The sequence below is a fragment of the Pelobates fuscus genome, chromosome 3 (genome assembly GCF_036172605.1).
Source record: "Pelobates fuscus isolate aPelFus1 chromosome 3, aPelFus1.pri, whole genome shotgun sequence".
Taxonomy (NCBI): Eukaryota; Metazoa; Chordata; class Amphibia; order Anura; family Pelobatidae; genus Pelobates; species Pelobates fuscus.
In genome coordinates this window covers 338,209,664-338,231,408 of record NC_086319.1, presented here as the reverse complement: position 1 = coordinate 338,231,408, position 21,745 = coordinate 338,209,664, and the positions used below count along the sequence as shown (strand labels likewise).

General features: G+C 41.6%; 1 protein-coding gene across 4 annotated transcripts in view; it reads left to right on the top strand.

The window, feature by feature from the left end:
* RAB27A (RAB27A, member RAS oncogene family) overlaps positions 1-21,745 on the top strand; it is an 82,509-nt gene that overhangs the window by 25,244 nt on the left and 35,520 nt on the right. For 3 of the 4 annotated variants that reach the window (XM_063449074.1, XM_063449076.1, XM_063449077.1), the window contains one exon: positions 20,864-21,036. In XM_063449074.1, the coding sequence (XP_063305144.1) occupies positions 20,884-21,036 (153 nt within the window). In that variant the 5' untranslated portion in view covers positions 20,864-20,883. Of the gene's footprint in view, positions 1-10,827; positions 10,956-20,863; positions 21,037-21,745 lie in introns of those variants that run through there. The other variant, XM_063449075.1, reaches the window with a different exon arrangement.

Here is a 21,745-nt window from a genome sequence, read left to right as displayed (position 1 = left end):
TCTGTCAAACTGTTTTAGCAGGGTTTGACACTTTCCTGGGTCCATCCTTGCTCATGTGCTGCATCCTGTGCTCTGAGTTGGAGAAGCTTGATATCAGGGTTTTCTTTATTGCAACTTCACATTGAACTACGTCGTTGGTCGGAAGTACTCAGCTGACCCTCTCACACATTGATAGAACACCTGCATTAGCATCTAGATTGGGAATAGGCAAACTTCGGCACTGCAGATGTTTTGGACTACACCTCCCATGATGCTTTGACAACATTATGTCTGTAAGAGCATTAAGGGAGATGTAGTCCACAACGTCTGGAGTGCCGAAAGTTTCCTACCCATGATCTAGATTCTTCAAAATTTAAAACACCAGATGCAGTGTGGGCGCCCGAGGAGATCCAGATAAGAATCAAACTGTACTAATACTATCCATTACACTGGGACAGTTTCTAGCACAATAACCACTACATCAGTCTGAAGTGGATATGGTGCTTGTCATGTTCCCTTTAAGGGAACATGTCTAAGGGCCAGAACAACCCGTGCTCTTTGGAGCACCCCTCTCGATACCCACTTTTGCTTATAATTGACAGTTGTCAAAACTCCCTGTAGCTTTCAGGTGTCCACTCACCCAAATACATCACCGAGAGAAACTGTGCCCATACCCATACAAGTCTTTGTCTCATCAGATAGGCTTTCTCTTAGTATGTTTGAGAGATGCTGATCTGCCGTTTTGCATCCACGTGACCTAAACTTTAGCTTAATTTATGAAAAAAACATCAGTGGGGTAGTGTATGCGAAGGCTTGCCCAGAGCACCTGCCTTGTAAAGACTTCCCATAAAGCTGCATAGGGAGTCTGTGATTGGACAGCCCCAGACTGTCTAGGTGGAGATAAAGGGGAGGGCTTGCAAAGGCTGCAGACAAGAGAACTATTCTTAGATCTAATCCAATGTAAAAATCCATAATTAAATGCATGCATGTTTTCATTTGAGGCTTTTTTTTTTTTTTTTTTATTTGGGCAGTAGAGTGTCCCTCTAATAAGGAATTATTTTCTGGCATGACTGGGTGTGGATCATTAGGCAGGCAGGTTAATGGTGCAGCATTCTGCAAAACATTTACAGCATACAAACAAATACAGCATAATAATGAGTCCATAACATATCAAATAAATTAGTGATGTTGGTGCTCTATTGTCTCTTAAAAATAAATACACAATAAACAACAAGGGAAATTTGCCTTTTAACGTTAATAATGCTACTGAGAAGTGTCAGTAGCAGACAGACCCATCCCTGATCAGAAAGATGCTCCTCAATTAGTAGCCTCTTATTCTGGTCCATGGGCAGTGGTGGGATTCACCGCTGCCTCTCACCAGTTCGTGTGAACTTATTACTAAAATGTAACAACTTTGCCGAACCGGTGATTAACCTGGCCGACAGAGGACCAAGGGCCAACACCAGGAGGGGGCCTGGCAGCTTGCCCTGTATTCGGCCGGTTGCAGGGCCCCTCCGTGTAGTCTGCCACTGCCTCCGGTCTGCAGAGCTGCACACCATGGAGCAGAAATCTCACTATCTGGTGGAGCTGCAGACAGGGAGGCTCTGGCGGACTGTTTGCCTACCCCACTGGACCACCAGGGAGGAGGAGAAGACCACTGGTCCACCAGGGAATGGATAACACATAAAAAAAAAAGGTATTTAACTAAGCCACAGCCTCCCCACATGATACCCCCCCACCATTCCCTCCCACTACCTGCCTCCAGCTGTGTCACCATATTCCCCATTGTCACCACTTCCAACATAGTCACCATCCCCCCATTGTCACCACCATCACTGTCACCATTCCCCCCATTGTCACCACCTCCCACACAATCACCACCACCCCCACTATCACCATCCCCCCATTGTCACCACCACCGCTGTCAGCACTCCCCCCTCACTGTCACCACTTCCCCCACTCTCTCTCCACCTTCCACAAACACTGTCACCATCTGCCCTACTGTCACCCTCCCACAAACTTTCTGACAGAGATGGCACAGAGAGGCTGGTGGCAGAGAGATGGCACAGAGAGGCTGGTGGCAGAGAGATGGCACAGAGAGGCTGGTGGCAGAGAGATGGCACAGGGAGGCAAATGGCAGAGAGATGGCACAGGGAGGCAAATGGCAGAGAGATGGCACAGGGAGGCAAATGGCAGAGCAATGGCACAGATGCTGGTGGCAGAAAAATGGCACAGAGTGGCTCGGAGCAAAGAGTTGGTACTGACATATTGTTTTGGGGCACATGGCACTAGCAGACATTTTGAAGCCGCATGTGGCTCATTGGCATGATATACAAAGTTTAATAATTTACTGCTCTTTGGCATGATATTCAGGATGTGTGCATTTACTGCTCATTGGCATGATATACCAAGTTTATGTATTTATGGCTTCATTGGCATGATAAAACTAGTTTATGCATTTGCTGCTCATTGGCATGATATATAAGGTTTATGCATTTATTGCTGGTGGCAGAGAGATGGCACAAAGAGGCTAAGGGCAGAGAGATTGCACAGAGTGGCTGGGGGCAGAGCAATGGCACAGAGATGATGGTGCCAGAAAAATTACACAGGGAGGCTGAGGGCAGAGAGATTGCAAAGAGTGTATGGGGGCACTGCAATGGCACAGAGATGCTGGTGGCAGAGATGATGGTGGCAGAAAAATGGCACAGGGAGGCTAATGGCAGAGAGATGGTGCAAAGGGCAGAGAGCTGGCACAGAATGGCTAGGGGCAGGGAAATGGCACAGTGGGGCTAAGGGCAGAGAGATTGCACACAGGCTGGGAGCAGAGAGATGGCACTGGCAGGTTGTTTGGGGCACATGGCACTAGCAGACGTTTTGGAGCTACACGTGGCTCATTGGCATGATATACAGAGGTTAAGAATTTACTGCTCTTTGGCATGATATTCAGGATGTGTGCATTTACTGCTCATTGGCATGATATACCAAGTTTATGTATTTATTGCTTCATTGGCATGATACCTAGTTTATGTATTTGCTGCTCATTGGCATGATATATCAAGTTTATATAGAATTACCCTGCCGAATATATGTTTTGGCCATCCAAGGCATATATGTGTGCATGTGTGCGAGCGCATGACTTGGGTGATGGGAAGGCAGTGTAAACGAGGTTAGGGAGAGAGAAAAGGCACAGGGTCCACAGAGAACAAGGGACCAGGTAATCTGGTCTAAACGCAGATAGTCCTGTCTGTGGGCTTGTTATAGGTGAGTTTTAAGTTTACATTTTTTTCAGCATATTTAAATTTTTATTGAAGTTTTATATACACGAAAAACATGTAATCAGTGCAGGGAAAAACAAAGTAACAATGCATAGTTTAACACTTAGTGCATTAAAAGTTAGTTTCATAAAAAGTGAGCCTATTGCACTGATTTTTCCATAGGAACTATTTAGTAGCATTAAAAAAAAATTCCAGTAATTTATAAATAACAAACTGTTACCAAATACTGTAGGCTAGTCTATTGTGTGTACATAGAAAAACTTTTTACCATTTGTTTTATAAATGTGTTAGCAGTTTGCATGGCAGTTATCCCCTAAAGGAAATTCTAGCATCTAACAGTTTACGCTATTTAGTCTAGTAAATCCATTTGCATCAGTTGCTGTCCTAAATTATACTTAAAAACATCTGTCTTGCATCACCACTGTAAAAATGTATTTCCCAGTGTGAAAATAATTACAAATGCCCAATAGGACATTGTGTAAAAAAAAAAAAAAAGTCTCTTTACAATGATCTGGAGTGATGCTTTAATGTGGGTCAGTTTTTATACTTGCGTTTGCGGTTTTCCTCCAGTAAATATTATAGCATTTACTGGGTGAAATAATGAGAGACTGTTGGAGAAATGACAGTTCTCTTTAACAACACATCTAAATGAAAAACCTTAATATTTTTAAATTGTATGCTATTGTGCTTTTATTTAAAGCATGACCCTTGGTCTGTACTGATTTGCAACCTGCCTGTAAAAACTAAATTAAATTCATAATAATTCTCCCTATGATAAATATCCGTTTGGTCTATTGCAAGCGCAAGGAAAAACATCCATGGTCGGCTTTTTGTTTTGTTACTGTTTTGCGTAATTCTGTATTTTTCCACACGGATCTTCCAGCCTTCAGTCCCTGACGTCTGAGTTTCCAGATCACAGGACCGTGCTGTGGAAAAGGGCTAGCAGAGGGCTGTAATGTGGGAAGCACAGTGTGACCTAATGTGGGATCTAGACTCCTACACATGGCCTGCTCTATTATGCCTGGATCATTACCCAGTCGAAGCAAGGCTTTCTCTTTGGTGTATAACTCGTTAAATAGCAGGATGGAAACTAATGACTGATCTTTGGCAGCAAAACATATATACAAACCTGTTTCAAAGAAAACATTATTCAGCCTCTGCCTGTTTGTTACACACTGGTGTTAAATTAAACTTCTTTCTAACTTGTATAGGAATGGGACTACTTATGCAACTTTACGATTAGGAATTCTTGTAGACCGATTTCATCCAGAGTCTTCATTAGGCTGTGTGAAGCTGTCCCCCACCCTTTTAATTGGTACAAATAAGACATCCACTGTGTTAGTGCTACATTTGTGTTTTGTGCTGTAAAAAAAAAAAAAAAATTGTGCTGCTTTTATTATGATAATATCAATCGTTTTTTACAATATTACCGATTTTTAAAATAAATGTCACACAGTCCCCCTACAACAGCTAAAACACATAAAACTGGGCTGGCTGGTTAGTGCTGTGTTTGTGCCATTAAAATGTTTATATGCACTGCTTGTTTTTTCTTTTTTTTTTTTTCTTTTATTTATTTATTTACTTTTGCTGTGTATATAAGTACAATAAAGCTTGCAGTACCACAACAGTAAGAGCAAGCATCACAAATTCAAACCTAAGAAAACATTTGTATGGTATTTAAAGAAACTGCACAATTTTATAAAAGTAAGATAAAGTTAGTCAAACAACGTTTTCTCGTTGGGCTAGTAACGTCAATTATATTGAGTTACTCTAGAATTATCTAGATGCCTACATATGAGTAATTTAGATTATAAGACAAGATAGTTATTATGCTAGTGGAGGGAACAGTAAGGCCAGACTGGAGTGAATAGGTTAGTCAAGTTAAAGGGATCCCATGGTGCCAGGAATATAAAGCCGTTTTATAGGGTTATTAGGCCCCCCTCCCACAGGCTTCAACCACTTGCCGATGTCCCTCGGAGCTGGGTCAGGCTCCGTCCACCCGATGGCCGCGCGCTCTTTAGACCTCCCCGTAGGAAAGGACGTCCAGCGTCAGATAATGGACCAACAGTCTGTTTAGATTCTCTGGAGAACTAAGTCCAAATGGATCACAGCACCCAGACCACTTCAATTAGCGGTCTGGGTGCCTGGAGTGTCCCTTTAAACCATCTGACAATGGGATTAACAGTAACAATACACCCAAGAGGCCCCATTTCAGGTATTTAATCTCCTGGCTAGGACATATGTAACAATCTCAGAAATAGAAAATTAGCTTTGGCAAATCAAATTAAAGAAAAGCAGAAAAAAAAGTTGACGTTAGGAGGAATGAGAATCTGGCATTAAAGGGACACTATAGTCACCTGAACAACTTCAGCTTAATGAGGTTGTTTAGGTGAGTGCTACAGCTACCCGGAGCCTTTTTCTTGTAAGCACTGTATTTTCTGAGAAAATGCAGTGTTTACATTGGAAGCTTGGAACACCTCTTGTTGCAGTCAATCAGACGGCCACCAGAGGGACTTCCGAGTTCAGAGGCCCTAAAAAGGCCTCTCGTCCGATGCATTCTGGGTGAATGCATCAGACGGGCTATCAGCACACAAAGCACTGTGAACGCGCTTTGTGTGCTGACAGCCTGTCAGCACTGCTGTGGGCGTGGCTTCAGCTGACAGCTGAAGCCCGAACCCACAGGGATGCTGTCTGGCCACAATAGTGGTTGAAGGGGGGGGGGGGGGACGGACCTACTCTCCTCCCCCCCCCCCCCCTCGGCCCCCACCCCTGAGCGGTGAGTGGGGGCCCTAAAAATAAGGGTGGCACATACTGCCCCCCCGGCCCCCACCCCTGTGCGGCGGGTGGGGGCACTAAAATTATCAATAAGGGGGGACCTATTGTCCCCCCCCCGGCCCCCACCCCTGTGCGGTGGGTGGGGGCCTTAAAATAAAAAATAAGGGGGGGACATACTGCCCCCCCCCCGGCCCCCACCCCTGTGCGGCGGGTGGGGGCCCTAAAATTCACAATAAGGGGGGGGGCCTACTGCCCCCCCCCCCGGCCCCCACCCCTGAGCGGTGGGTGGGGGCCCTAAAATTCACAATAGGGGGGGGACCTACTGTCCCCCCCGGCCCCCACCCCTGAGCGGTGGGTGGGGGCCCTAAATACAAAGGGGGTGGGGACCCTAGTTAACCCTCTCCCCCCCCCCCCCCCCAAAAAAAAACTTATCTCCCTACCTACCCCCCTCACCCTAAAAATAATGAGGGGGGACCCTTTAACTAAAAACCTGTAAAGAAAGAAAAAATAAGATAAAAACAACTTACCATTCGATGTTTTCTTTCTTCTAAAATCTTCTTTCTTCAGCCCCAAAAAAGGCCAAATAATAACCGACGCAATAAAAAAAAAAAAAAAAAAACCTGAGCGCAAAAAAAATAATCCATCTTCACCCATGGAGGGCTCCGCGCAGACTGAGCTCCGCAGGGCGGGGGAAGGCTTATAAAGCCTTGCCCCGCCCTGCAATTAGGCTAAGAACACTCTGATTGGTGGGTTTAAGCCAATCAGAGTGCTCTTTGTCATTTTACAAGCGTGGGAAAGTTCTTTGGAATTTTCCCACGCTTGTAAAATGACACAGAGCACTGTGATTGGATGGCTTGAAATCCATCCAATCACAGTGCTCTTTGTCATTTTACAAGCGTGGGAAAATTCCAAAGAACTTTCCCACGCTTGTAAAATGACACAGAGCACTGTGATTGGATGGCTTGAAATCCATCCAATCACAGTGCTCTTTGTCATTTTACAAGCGTGGGAAAATTCCAAAGAACTTTCCCACGCTTGTAAAATGACACAGAGCACTGTGATTGGATGGCTTGAAATCCATCCAATCACAGTGCTCTTTGTCATTTTACAAGCGTGGGAAAATTCCAAAGAACTTTCCCACGCTTGTAAAATGACAAAGAGCACTCTGATTGGCTTAAACCCACCAATCAGAGTGTTCTTAGCCTAATTGCAGGGCGGGGCAAGGCTTTATAAGCCTTCCCCCGCCCTGCGGAGCTCAGTCTGCGTGGAGCCCTCCATGGGTGAAGATGGATTTTTTTTTTTTGCGCTCGTTTTTTTTTTTTTTTTTTTTTTTAATTGCGTCGGTTATTATGGATTTTTATTTGGCCTTTTTTGGGGCTGAAGAAAGAAGATTTTAGAAGAAAGAAAACATCGAATGGTAAGTTGATTTTATCTAATTTTTTTACAGGTTTTTAGTTAATGGTCCCCCCTCATTATTTTTAGGGTGAGGGGGGTAGGTAGGGAGATATTTTTTTTTGGGGGGGGGGGAGGGTTAACTAGGGCCCCCCCTTTGTATTTAGGGCCCCCACCCACCGCTCAGGGGTGGGGGCCGGGGGGGGACAATAGGTCCCCCCCCCTTATTGATAATTTTAGGGCCCCCACCCGCCGCTCAGGGGTGGGGGCCGGGGGGGGGGACAGTAGGTCCCCCCCCTTATTGATAATTTTAGGGCCCCCACCCGCCGCACAGGGGTGTGGGCCGGGGGGGGACAGTAGGTCCCCCCCCTTATTGATAATTGTAGGGCCCCCACCCGCCGCTCAGGGGTGGGGGCCGGGGGGGGACAGTAGGTCCCCCCCTCATTGATAATTTTAGGGCCCCCACCCGCCGCATAGGGGTGGGGGCCAGGGCGGGGACAGTAGGTCCCCCCCCTCATTGATAATTATTATTGATAATTTTAGAAAGCGAGCTGAGCTGTCAGTCAGACAGCTCAGCTCGCGAACGCGCATTCCGCGCACATGCGCGGTAAAGCGCTCAGGTTCTTCATAGGGCGGCATTCAATGCCGCTCTATGAAGAACGCGATTGGTCCAGCGCGAAGCCGTCCCATTGGGCCCCGCGATTTCGTCATTTTGACGAAAAAGGGGGCGCGGCCTAGCGGGGAGCTCGGCGCTGGAACGGAGGTAAGTTTTTAATATAAAAACACCGATTTTTTTTTTTTTTTAATGAATGAAAGTTCATATAAAAGCAAGAAGGAAGGCTGGGGGACCTGTCTTTCTTGCTTTTATATGGTGACTATAGAGTCCCTTTAAGAGTCAAAGACTCCGGTTACCCAATTCCCTTCTGGGTCAAATCATAGTTCTGCTTCGATGTAGCAGCTGCCAGGCCTGGTCGCCCTGATGTGGACCTATGGTTTTTTTTTTTAACACATTGTTTTTGCTTTCATTTTACTGCACTATCTATACAATACATTTTAAAAAAGTGTCAAATTCTGCCCGGTGTGTCTTTGTAATAACATTACTTAAAGCAACCGATTGGCTCAGTTGTTTCTTTTGGCTGATGGTTGTCAGACCAGCTGCTGTCAGTATTAGCTTATCAGAACATCAGTTTCTTTCCAGTTACCGGGAGCAGGTGACGATAATTATAGAACAATTCGAGCAAAGGCTGCTCTGTGACCTTTCAAAATGATAGGTTTTCAGTGTCTGTCCTTGTAATTAGGGAGGCTGTGCTCGCATGGTAAGATTTGTATCGATTTGTTAGGATCTTGTTTCAAACTATAGGAGTATTTTGTGTTTACATTGTTTTTTGCCTCTGCTATAAATATATGTGTGGTACTCAATTACATTGTATATAGATTCAGTCTTGTATGTATTGACCTGGTAATAATCTCTTTCTCCAGACAGTACTATAACAAGTTGTTTACACTTAACCTTGGCTACTGCACTGTTCTATGCATGGACTCTGATTTTAAAGTGACAGTTTTAGAGAGTATTATCTCTACTATGCAATAAATAAAAACAAAACGTGTGGGAGTATCCATTTATTTTGGGGATAAATTGGGGGGATCTAAATGGATCCAATTTATCCCCAAAATAAATGGATACTCCCACACGTTCCCTTTTTTAGTGCGTGGTAGAGATAATGCATTAAAGGAACACTTGATTGACTCTTTTTTTTCTTTTTTTCCAATTATCTGTTTCTTCCTGTCTCTTTTAAGAATACCATGAAATTGTATTTTGAAGGCATGTTTTCTGCCTTTGCAGAGATAGCAATGGCAAACCATGTCACTGCAGATATATTTAAATTAAATTTCCAGTGCAGCCTTCAAACTGAGAGAGCATTGAGGAAATATAAACATTTGCTGTGCCTATCTTACAGCGGCCCAGTCCCCACCCACCTACTCAAAACCCCCCAAAAATTGAGCATGTCATTAAGAAAAATAACTTTATGAAATGCTCATAAAGACTGCTTGGAATATCATTGAAAGATATCATATAACAAATTTAAAGGGGCTACTCTGTCTTGTGGTAAAATCTTTCCTTGCAAAACGCGACAAAAGGCAGAGCTACTGCCGTTGAGTTTTATCACTTCGGCAGTAGCTCCGCCTTGTTGTGGAAATAAGGCATTGTCTCGCTTATCGCAAAATATTATCTATGGAGGTTCCTACTATCTTGCAGGATCCACCATAGACACCAGTGTTGTACTTTCAGGCATATGCGAAAGTACAGCAATGGCATGAACACCTGATAGGTGAAGCACCAGGAGCTTGAGACTGAAGATGTCAGGGAACAGTATCAGGTAAGTACAACTCACTTCTGCTATATCCCCAGGCCACCGCAGCCCGAGTGGCAATGCCACCATTGGCGGTGTTGGCAAAATATGCAAAGACCCCAGAAGTTGACAAAACCACATTCAAACCATTGTCACTGCAATGAGCTGTAGTGGTTATGGTGCTTAGAGTAACCCTTTAAGATGTTTATTCATGTTCCCAGCCTCCGATTCCTTCTGCTACGTCACTTGATGCATGAATCAGCTGGAGGGGAATTTACCAAAGCAGCAAGCGTGAGGTTACTAAACCTTTTATGTATGTCCTATATGGCAAAAATACTTGCAGAAATAAACATCATAGCATGATTCAGCTTTCTCCTGGTTTTATAGCAAGTCCAACGCCTTGAAACACACCTACGCCACGCTTTTACAGCTTCATTGGCTGTGGATGGAAATATATTAGGGGCTTATTATTTAAACTGAGAACTTTAAATTGGAAGCCAGGGTAGTCCAAAAAGAAACGTACATTTCTCTTGTTAGTTTTCCACAATTTCTAATTTATTGAACAGACCCTGTAATCTTGCAAAAAAAAAAAAAAAAAGGAAAATAAATTAATTATACCAAGATGAATAAGTATCCAGAGGTAAATCTCAGACTGATCAATATGTTCTGGCATAGTTTTAGGAATTTGATTTGCTTGTACCACCTGAAACAGATTTTTGCACAATTCTACTTAAGAACCTCTCTCTGATTGGCGTGTCAGCCAGACAATTACGGTAAACTGCATTGCCAAGAGACAAGCATTTCTGTATATTGTGGCTGCTTTAAATGGCTACAAAGTTTTGCAATAAAAACCAAAAATGTGTTAAAACACATCAAGGTGGCTGCAGAGAATGCATTTAAATGATCGTTGTTCCTGGTGTAAGAATAACCCTGTCTATTTGTAAGGAGGGTGACGTTTCCACTTAAAAGGGAAAGGAACTACCCATTTATGGACCAGTACAATTTTACAGGCATTAGGCACACCTACAGCTAGCTGTACAGACACTGTCATTTGTACAAGCAGGTGACACGTAGGCTGGCCGAATGTGTGCTAAACAGGTGGAGCAAGTAAGCACGTCTAACTAAAACATCCACCTTAGATTACAGCCCAGCTGGGATTTACCTGCTGGTTTCCTTAGTGGAGGTAAGTTCCAAAGATTGCTTTATTAGAAAACTGCTTACATTGTGTTTGGTTTAACTGTCAATTTATGGAATGTCTGTGGGGGTTCAGAACAAACTGTGGATATTACACTGTGATTCTAAACCCTTGTCTTTATGTGTTTAACATATATGTATTTTTTTTAGTCTGGCCAGTCCACAGCCTTTGCAGAGTGTGATGTGCTTGAGTGAACTGTGCAAACAGTTCTGAATAAGGACAAGTTCACTTATCCAAGGATGGATAGAATGCTGGCAATCTGCATTTACTTGCTACCTACCTGTAGTCTAGAATTGCCACATCCGCAGTGTTTTAGTGGGGCACATAACTTTTACATATTGATGGGCTGCACTTAAAAAGTACTGTAGCATTCAAATTAAGTGATTGTGAAGTCATGGGCAGGGTAGCATTTTGATTGTACAAATCTATTTCCATGTTTGTCTGAGCCTCTTTTTTTTTTTTTTTTTTTTTTTTTTGTACCCAGCAGGCAAGAATGTGTCTGTATCTATTGCATACTTCAACCATTTGTGGTGTTTGTTTTAAAAAAAATCTTACTCCTTGATAGCACTCTGCATTAGTACATTACATTATTTTGTTTCTTGAGGGCTGATGTTTGGGATAGCCTGCTGTAATATGACAGTGAGCCACAGAAGAAGATCGGAAAAAACAAAACACCCAAACAGTCGTCTCTAATTATATAAATTTAGCCAATGTCTCCTGGCACTAGGTTTGTCAGGTAAAACATGGGTTTTCTCGAGTATATGATTCACTGTGTTGTATGGTGAAACTAGTCAGGTTCTGAATTGGCTAAGCCCGTCAGGTTGAAAACCTTTCAACCCTGGTTATGATACTCTAAGCCTATTAGCACCATAACCACCACAACCGTAATCTAATGGTTAGGTTGCTTAGACTGTCCTCTTAACAGTTTCTTTTCTGCAGCAGTAATTTAATTCTACATATTACATGACAACTCTCTTCGGTTATCACACATCAACACAATAAAAGGTGTCTTCAATCATCAACTAAACTAGCACAAGGCATGATATATTGGAATGCCATTTCTTTCATGACTTGCCAATAACCTGTTGTGGGTAAATTAACTACTGTATATGTCATTTTCCCTTCCAAATGGAAGCTTTTCACACCTTCATAAATCAATGGTTTAAAAACCAAAAAATCATGGATTTAACAAGTCCAGCAATGGCTTGAGATGAACAGGCAGTGAATTTCAAATTAGCCATTCTTAATAGGCTGCCGGATAATCCATCCTGCTCTCCCAAGTTCTATTGCCATGTAGGATGTAGAACTCCAAAGCTGCTGTCAGAAAATACATTCATTAATCAAAAAAAGGAATTGTGCAGAATATAAATGCTACAGAACAGCACTTTGCATGTGCTCATCAGCCTACAGAAGTGATGCTTGTATTAAAACATGGATAGATCTGGCTGCGTGAACGTTAAATTGACAGATGGACTTTATCACACTTGTTACCATGACGGAGTTATTTGCTGAAGTAAGTATTCAAAGTGAATTTTAAATTTAAGGCCAGAGTAGCCACACTGAAAGCATAGCAGACCTTGTAGAATTTTTCCAGTTAGGCTATTTTTTTTACCTAAAATTTGAAATTTACTTTGCATTTTCACTTTAGTGGGTAACCATGCATATGTCTTTTCTTCGTTGTGATATAGCAAACCTGCTGAACCTTGTAAATGATGCTGGGTTAAATGGAACTATGCATATTTGGATCAGGAATGTGTGCTACATGTCTTGTGTAAATGGTATGCATACCAAGGCAAGGTTCTGTCATTTGGGGATATTGTTAGTTATAAAGCTTAGTTCATAGTTGATCACACTCACCCAGTGCTAAATAACTGGTACGCAATCCTGGCACTTAAGGTGTTAAATGGAAGGATGCTAGGAATAGCCTGGGTGTGTGAAATAACTAGATATAAACAAAACTAGAATATAATTCATGTAAAGACTGCATTGGGTGGAGAAGATTGCTTTATTTGTGCAAGGAGGGGTTATATATTCATTGTTATGGGTTTTATTTCCATAATAGAAATATTGTCCCATACATCAGGTGATTTAAACCAATTCTGACCTCACATTGGGTTGGGGAAGGGATGTTTATGTAATTACCGGTAACTGGTTTTATAGTTTAGATGTAGAGGTTTGAAGGTACAGTAGGGATATGGTGGAATACAAAGTAACTGCCTTAAAGGAACATGCAATTAATTTATTTTAGAAGATTAGGTCCCAAAGCATGCATGTATGTATTTTTTTCTTTTCTTTTCCTTTCTACTTGTTTTTGTGGGGTCCATGAACAGAAGCTGCAGACCTGCTGTTTGCAGCCTTTTCAATCCCACACACAGGCATTGTTTGTGCCAGTGAATACACAGATCAGTGTCTCCTCATTACTTTCCCATGTTCTTAAGAATAAAGGGGAAGGCAAATGCACTCTAGTTGAGTAAGCAGCCTGCTTCTGTTGGCTCTGTGGAACTAAGGGAATTGGAAGAAACCCTTCCTGGTGGTTCTGCCCCAAAATATAAAAGTGCTGATTTATGTGGAAATTTGCAATTCTATAAACAGTCAGGAATATGACAGACTGCAGAATTGCTTTGTGTGTCTCCGGTGTTCCATTAATTGAATTTCCTCCTGAAGCAATTACTATGTGTAGGAAAAGTAGCAATCTGCCAGTCCTTGACACACCGGAGATATTGACATGGGCATATTTTTTTATTTGGGCGGGGTAGTTCCTGAAAAGTGTACACCTGCATATCGGCTGAAAGTCAGGCCTAGGGTACTGGAAAGTACAATCAGAAGGATTGCTGCTTGTTTTTTTTGTTTTTTTTTTAAATATCCGGTAATTCAATACATGTAGCATCAGAATTTACTATTTAAGCATGGACATTCCTTAAAAAGCAAAAATGAGAGATTTTTCATTCCTTCACCCCCATGAATGCTATGTTTTTACTGTAGTGTGTAGTGCGGTAGTTGCTGGTTTAAAAATAATAACCCTTACCTAGGTGTGTTTCTATGTGCTAACAAGACCAGGGAAATTGGCAATTTGTATGGCCCTTTCTACTACCTAAATTTGTTTGCTATTTAAAGCTATGCTTCTTTTGCGCTAAATCATCAGTACTTAAATAATTTGTGATTAACTGAGAGGATCAGTAGAATGTGGTCATTGGCAAATCTGCAATTATAGGTATTTAAGTGTAATTTTGAGAACACTATAACAACTCAAATTATAGATTTTCAGGAGATGTTGGTCTAACAATGAAACTGTGCTAAAATCAGATCTAGAGCTTATTGGCAGCCTACAAATTGCTCTAATTCATGTTACCCCACCCTAGAAACTCCCCTGCTCTTGCCTTGCAGCATTCTGTTTCCATGGTAACATTGTTACTTCATGATGCTCTGGGTGGGCTGCAAGTTCTAGTGTTGTCCTTGTACATAGCATTGTGGGTATTAATGTGTATGGAATACTTAGACTGTCACAGCAGCCAGAAATAACATGTAAATTAAATTAATAATTTAATAATAAAAAGCTCCCCAGTGATGCAGATATCTAGATTGTAAGACTAGTTCACCTCTTGTCTCTCTTACTATCCTGAATGTGAATTACTTGTCAAATATATCCATTCTATTGTAAAGCACTCCGGAATATGTTGGCGCTATATAAATGCTAATAATCATATTCCTTGAATAAAACCTGCTTCTCAGGGCACAATACTGGCCAATGGCCATGTTTTGCATTCTCAGTCTGTTTGGTAAAGGTTTCATCTGTTTATAGTCTGGTTTATACACCAGAAGCCCAAATCACACCCTTTACTAGACTGAGAATTCAGAGTGAATTTCAAATTTTAGGCCAGAGTAGCCAAAGTGAAAGCATAGCTGACTTTCTATTTAATTTTTTGTGAATTTTTCCAATTTTGCTATTTTGTCCTTAAAGTGAACCTGTAACTGAAGAAAATACTTGCTCTAAACTGCTTCCAGGTACATTAAAAACACCATATATCATAAAAGTAAATGGTGTATTCAGTGTGAAATAGGAAGATTTAATTACTTTTTTCCATTCCTGTGCCTCTTCGTGGGTGTTATTCTTCATTTAACACCCATCTCCTGGCTGTACTTATCTCTGTCTGTTCTCCGCCTCTGTTCTTCTTTGACTTGTGCTGCTTGTTGCTAATCCCAAGCAGGGAAAAATCTAGCCAGTAACGTTAGCACGGAGGCTTCATCTCCAGCGTTGTGGAGTCGCAACATGGTGACGTTACTTCTTTCCTATACTCTCTACCCAAGTTTCCATAGCAACCGCAGTGCATACGCTGTGGTTGCTGTGGGTGGAGAGCAGAAGGATCTCCTCTGGGTCTCCTCTGTTCCCTTTTAATTCACCTTGAATACTCACTTTAGTGAATAACCTGGTCTATTTTCTTCCTCTCCTAATTTGACATATGCACAGGGTTATTTACTAAAATATCAGGGATTCACAGGAAGTTTAATTTAAGGCCAAAGTAGATGAACTAGAAAAATAGCTAAATTGTAAAAATTCTCCAAAGTCTCCTATTTTGTACTTAAGCTTTAAATTCGGTTCCCGACAATTCTACCCTTAGTGAATAAACCTGATGGTAAATTCAACGTGTGTGGAAGAAGCATTGAAAAGATCCAGCTCTGTCCAATGTTGTAGCGGCCTTTGCCATGATCCTAGGTAGCTAAATGTCATGCTGTCATCACAAAATAGCTCCTGAGGTCTGTGAGCCAGCATGGCACATCCTTATTTCAGCACCGAGAGTTCTGTACATCCTTTCTGTCACTATAGCAACGGACCATGAACTCTAAAGGCAATACTTTGCTAAATTCCTGTTCTTTTGTTTTTGACCGGAAGATTTCAAACCCCTATATTTTACCCTAAAACATTTTGTAGGATGTAGGCTGGCAAAGCATCATGGGAGTTGTAGTGCTGGGAATTTTTTTTTTTTTTTTTTATGTGCACCAGAGTATGTGTTCTTGTAAGTGCTGTTTTTACTTATTGACCATTATCCCGGATCTCTGTGGCTTTCTAATCACTATTATACAAAAAGTAATGCCTGTTCTATTTATATTCAAGATAAGGAGGGCAGATATCTCATTTATTTCACTGCTCAAGCATATTAAAGCAACACTAATTAAAAAATAAATATATGGGGTGCTGAAACAGACTCCCTCCTGCAGCCTGATTGAGATCTTGAGTACTGTCTAACTACGTAAAGCAATTGCAGACATATGGTGCGTGTGTGGTATTCACTGCAATCCTCCAATTCAGTGCTTCTCTACGACACACTAGTGAACACACACAGCAGCAGTGGACGTAAAATAGATTTAATTTGAATCTATTTCGGTCCAAAACTTGTTGTGTGCATCTGCTCGACAGTCTGCAGAGGCATGGGGATTCCAAATTGTAAACTGTGCCATTTCCCAAAAACAGCAATGTTTTCAACATCAAGCCTGTGGTAGAAGCATCTGTCTAAACATCACTTAATTACAATGACATAATTTTGGTGGTCAGAATGCCTGTTTTTGCCAGGTTTCTCATAGTTACTTTGCCAGAACACTTACTGTGGTGCTTCCACTGACATTAGTTGGACCAATGCTTGATCAATGCTTTACATTAGTGACATGCGTGTAATTTAAAAGCAAAGCTAACAGTATAGAGTCTCTAACTTCAAAGTATTTTGAAGACAGTTCTAAGCTCCACTTAAGGCTCCTAGATTGTTGCTTAACTTGTTTTGTGACTCATAGTTAACTATTAACCATATAATTATGAGACTGTGGTATTTTTTCCTGCTATGTATTGCACTACTTGTTTTACTTTAATTCCAGTGATACTGTTCCATTTCTTTTGAAAATCCTGTTGGGTTGGGCATCCATCTGGCACTCGTTGAGATGGGGCCATCCTGGTGTTGTGGGCATAGACAGGCTGTGGCATTCTACTATGCTGTGCTTGATCATGTTTAGTGGAAGGGCTTGGATTGTGCTACACAGGGTTTGTAGAAATAGATTTCCCACGAATGATAAGTAGAGAATTTGAGTCTGCTGTAGTGGTTATGGTGACAGGAGTGTGCTGTTGCTATCCAACAGTAAGATGTCAAACCATTTAGCTGTTTGACCAATAACTCCAACTTTGTATCCATTTTTTTCTTCTAATATTACCCTATTGGACATAGTTCTTTAAAAAAAAAAAAAAAATTACAATAAGTCTTTACATGTATCCAGTGTCTGATGAAGCTTCCAATGCTGCGCACCACACGTGTGTTGTCATGAATCATGCATAGGTCCAATCAAAAGCTTCTCATAGAGCAGCCTTTGAGTGGACCATTTAATCAGCTTGAAGCGCATGTGCGTGCTTGGAGACAGCGAAGGAAGAGGGAGGTAGGGTGGGAGAAGGAGGGGGGGGGGGGGGGAAATAGTGGAGGGTATGATAAAGCAGGAAAAGGTGCATTAAAGGATGGAGGGGCATGCTTTCCTTGCAGAGGCAGAGAGTGTATGTTGCCAGTGTGCAGTGCGCTTTGACGACAGAAGTAAAATATGCACAGAATTGAGTTCCAGGTTACCAAAGTCATTTGTGGGGGGTGTAACTAGCCCCTGGCACACAATTGCAAATAACTCCGGAGGTGCAGCATTTCAAGCACAACTAGATTCCTACTACCGTGACCACTTTTAAAAGCAGAAGGGGTCATGGTGGTTGGAGGTAACCCTTTAACTGGGTTCCATTGGTCCAGCAGGAGAAAGCAGTTGTCCATTTAGAGCAAAGCATAGACCATGCAGGATCGAATTCATAGGCTGAGAGAGCTCAAATGAGTCTCTCAGCCAATGAGCATGGTGCTGCATGGCTCTGCTTTGTTCTATAGAGCAACCTTTCTTCTCCTCCTAGAAAAGACTGAATGCAGCACGGTCACCCAACAGGACCCAGGTAAGTTGTTAAAATGGTGTGACATTTTACTATAGGACGGCGCCAGAACACTCCAGGCACCATAACTACTACACTGTGGTGAAGTGTATATGGTGTGTCGAGTGTTCCTTTTAATGCTTTCAAATCATAACCAAGCCCCACTGGTGAATCAAATTGAAAACAATATAGAAATAATAAAATATTCAGTGTACAACACCATACTGTGCAGTATTTCTCTACAGATCTGGGTCTTCCATGGAAGGTGCTTTGTTTGTTGTGAAAACTGCTCCACACGTTTTGTCTGTGAGGCCATATGAAGATTGTATTTGTCTTCCCATTTCCCATCATTTTTAGTGAAGTTCAGTTACATAAGGCTTGTGCTCACCTAATGGAAAGTATTTTATTTTTGTGTATTAAGATACATTTTATATTCCATTTGGAGATCTGAGGTACAGATGTGTCTCTCGGTCTCATTTCAAGCATGCATAATTGGTTTCTGTTATGATTTAAGTTTTATTTACGGGAAATGAGGTTTGCATGTCTGTTCACTGATCGCCTCTCAATATCTTTGTTTGATAGCATTTTTCCTATGCCAGACATTAATTTAATGATGATGTGACAAAGAACATGATTATGTTGGATGTATAGACATCATGGTATTCTGTTAAAGGGCGAGACAGCTGTATATGATACACAAATAAAAAAAGATGGGACAAAGTCAGAAACTTAAACCCGTTATGAAATCTGGACTAACACATTAAAGGGACACTCCAGACCTTTAGAGCACCTTAGAATAGAGGCCCAGCAAATCAGAACGCTTTCACTGTGAGAACAGACAAAGCAGGTGTCTAGTGCATAGCTCAACCCCCAGCAGAAATTCTACTAATCAGAAGCTCAGGGCTAGTTTTCACATTACGCAGAGTTGGCACCCACAGGCACATGTCTTGTAGGGGCGCCTGTTTTCAGCACACACAATGTACGTGTTGGATGTTTGGTAGGCTACTGTGGGAAGATAAGTACCCTGAGCCTTGGCCAGTGCCCTGTGTAGTTCAGTCAGCCTCCTATGCTTTATAGCAGAGCTGCTATCAGGGGCAGTTTTAGAGGTGCTCTACCAGCTCCTCCAGTGTCTGCGTGTGAGGCTGGACAGGAAGTGGAAGGGATCACTTCCCATCTGCCCACTCACACAGGGAGTGCCTTACAGGAAGATCAGGGACACCACGGTGTGATGCACACTAACTGCTCATGCACTTCTGTTAGCAATCCTAGGAGAGTGACTGGACTTATAACCCTTCAAACTCCACATGTCCAAAACAACTCGTTTTTTTCCTGACTCTAAATGTAACCTCTCCCAAAACCTAACCCAACCATTTCCAAAATGTAAACACTCAACAAAACAGAAAACCTTTAACACAATCCTAGGTTTAACTCCACTTAAACTAAGCAACAATGTATCTCAATACCAAATTTAACCCAACTCTAACCATGAACTCAATATTCCTATACCACAAATTATATAACCCCTCTCAAGCTTTTAATCTCCTTAAAGTACCACTATAGGCACCCAGACCACTTCAGTTCAATGAAGTGGTCTGAGTGCCAGGTCCCCCTAGTTTTAACCCTGCAGCTGAAAACATAGCAGGTTCAGAGAAACTGTTATTATTACACTGCAGGGTTATTCCAGCCTCTAGTGGCTGTCTCCCTGACAGCCACTAGAGGCCGCTTTCCGTGATTCCCAGTGTGAAAATCGCATTGAACTCACGCAGCGTGAGTTCAGATCCCCATTGGAAAGCATTGAGTAATGCTTTTCTATGGGCAGTTTGAATGCGTGCGTGGCTCTGGCTGTGCATGCGCATTCGGCTCCACTCGGGAGCTGACGTCGGCAGGGGGAGGAGAGGTCTTTTTTAACCCATTCAGCCCAGCGGGATGGGGGCCACAAGGGGGGAGGGGGAAACCTAATAACCCTATAGTGCCAGGAAAACTGGGTTGTTTTCCTGGCACTATAGTGCTCCTTTAACAACATATTTAACCTTGCATGTATTTATAGAGAAGTATACACTTACTATACTCACAGATTCAAACACGTTACATTAAAAGCAATGATATGCACATAGTTACATATGCAGCTATGAATATATATTTTAAGAAGTTTTCATGCCTCTAATGTCCACTTAATTAAACTGATTTCATCTGCTTTTTCATCTATTTATTTATTTTTTGAGGGGTGGACCCAGAGGTGCCTTAGACTTCTGGGACTACTTGTACCTGATGTGTAAATCTGGCCCTGCTGGTAACATGAGCGGAATTGTTGAATACGTTTATAGTTGCAATTGCATGTGTTGCATAGTTGCATGTGTTGTTAAGATGCAATTATTCACAGTATAGTTAATAGACCAGTTAGTGCAACATTTACATATACTCAGCTATCCGTGGGCTGCTGTTTTACACAATTTTATTTATTCGGTTGTATGAAGTGAAACCCTGTGGGTGCTAAAACGTAGCCACTATCTTGCAGTTTCACTTTATTGCACCTGTTGTAACATTACATAATTGCATTCATGACTCCAAAGTGTTGCTTAAGTAAATGTGTTTAGTTAGATCTGAAAAATACAATTTAACATTGAAATGCATATTTATTTATTCACTTCTATACGGTTACGGAGTTACCCCCATTTGATCACCCTGACCATCATTGCTTTTTTCTGTCACTGAATATGGGAAGTGAAGGAGAGCAGACACAGAAGCAACCAGAGCTAAACTAAACGGAGAATTCAAAGTTAATTTAATATTTTTTTCTGCTGGCCGTTTGTATTTTTTTGCATTTAACATATTTATAATGTTGCAGTTTTTTAACAGTATAATTGAAATGGGTGCATATTTCATGTCATGGTATCCTCTAACTGTAGAACTACAGATTATGTCGTAATTGTTTTATGATTTTTTTTTTTTTGTCTGTTGTGTTTTGCAGGTCACTTTCCAAATTCCACAATGTTTGATGGGGATTATGATTACCTCATCAAATTTCTAGCGTTGGGAGACTCTGGCGTTGGAAAGACTAGTTTCCTCTATCAGTATACAGATGGGAAATTTAACTCAAAGTTCATCACGACAGTGGGCATTGACTTTCGGGAAAAGCGAGTGGTAAGTACCCTTACCTCACGGTTTGTGTTTCAGATCTGATCTGTTATGGCTGAAACCATTACAAAGCCAATCAGCCAATACACTAGTGCTGATGAGTAAAATTTCACATGGGAAAACATCTGTTAGTGGTGTTATAGGTGTTATAGGTAAAAGCAACAGAATGAATGTTAATCGATTAATTTTTTTTTTTTTTTTTTTTTTTTAAATTCTTTATTTTTGCGTGCATGAGTTTAACACAGATTTCTCCAATGCCACAACAGCGTTGGTAAGAAATATTAATAAAACAAGACATTTCTGTTACATGGCATTTGAATATACTGCACAATTTTTTGTAAATAGTAGCAGGCATAGAAAACAAGAGGAGAAGAGTTATGATTTAAAGGCTAGACATGCTATCTATATGCATATACTTTGAGGCGTGATGATGGTTAGATAGGCATGTGAGACAAAAGAGGTAATTCTTCTTATGTTGATGATTTGGAGTTTCAAAGTATTACTGACAAGCTTGACAGTATAGCATTAAAACTGATTGGACATACGCGTAGTATCGATTGGGAGTTTAACATTTACGTGCCATGAGGAGCATTGCTAAATTGGTGCGATAGGGCAGTAGGTTATAGGCACGTTGTTGATATTGAAGGGCATAGCTAGACCATAGCACTGGCTTGGGATAAGTGGGAGCGTAAGAGTAGTGCCTTAGATTTAACAT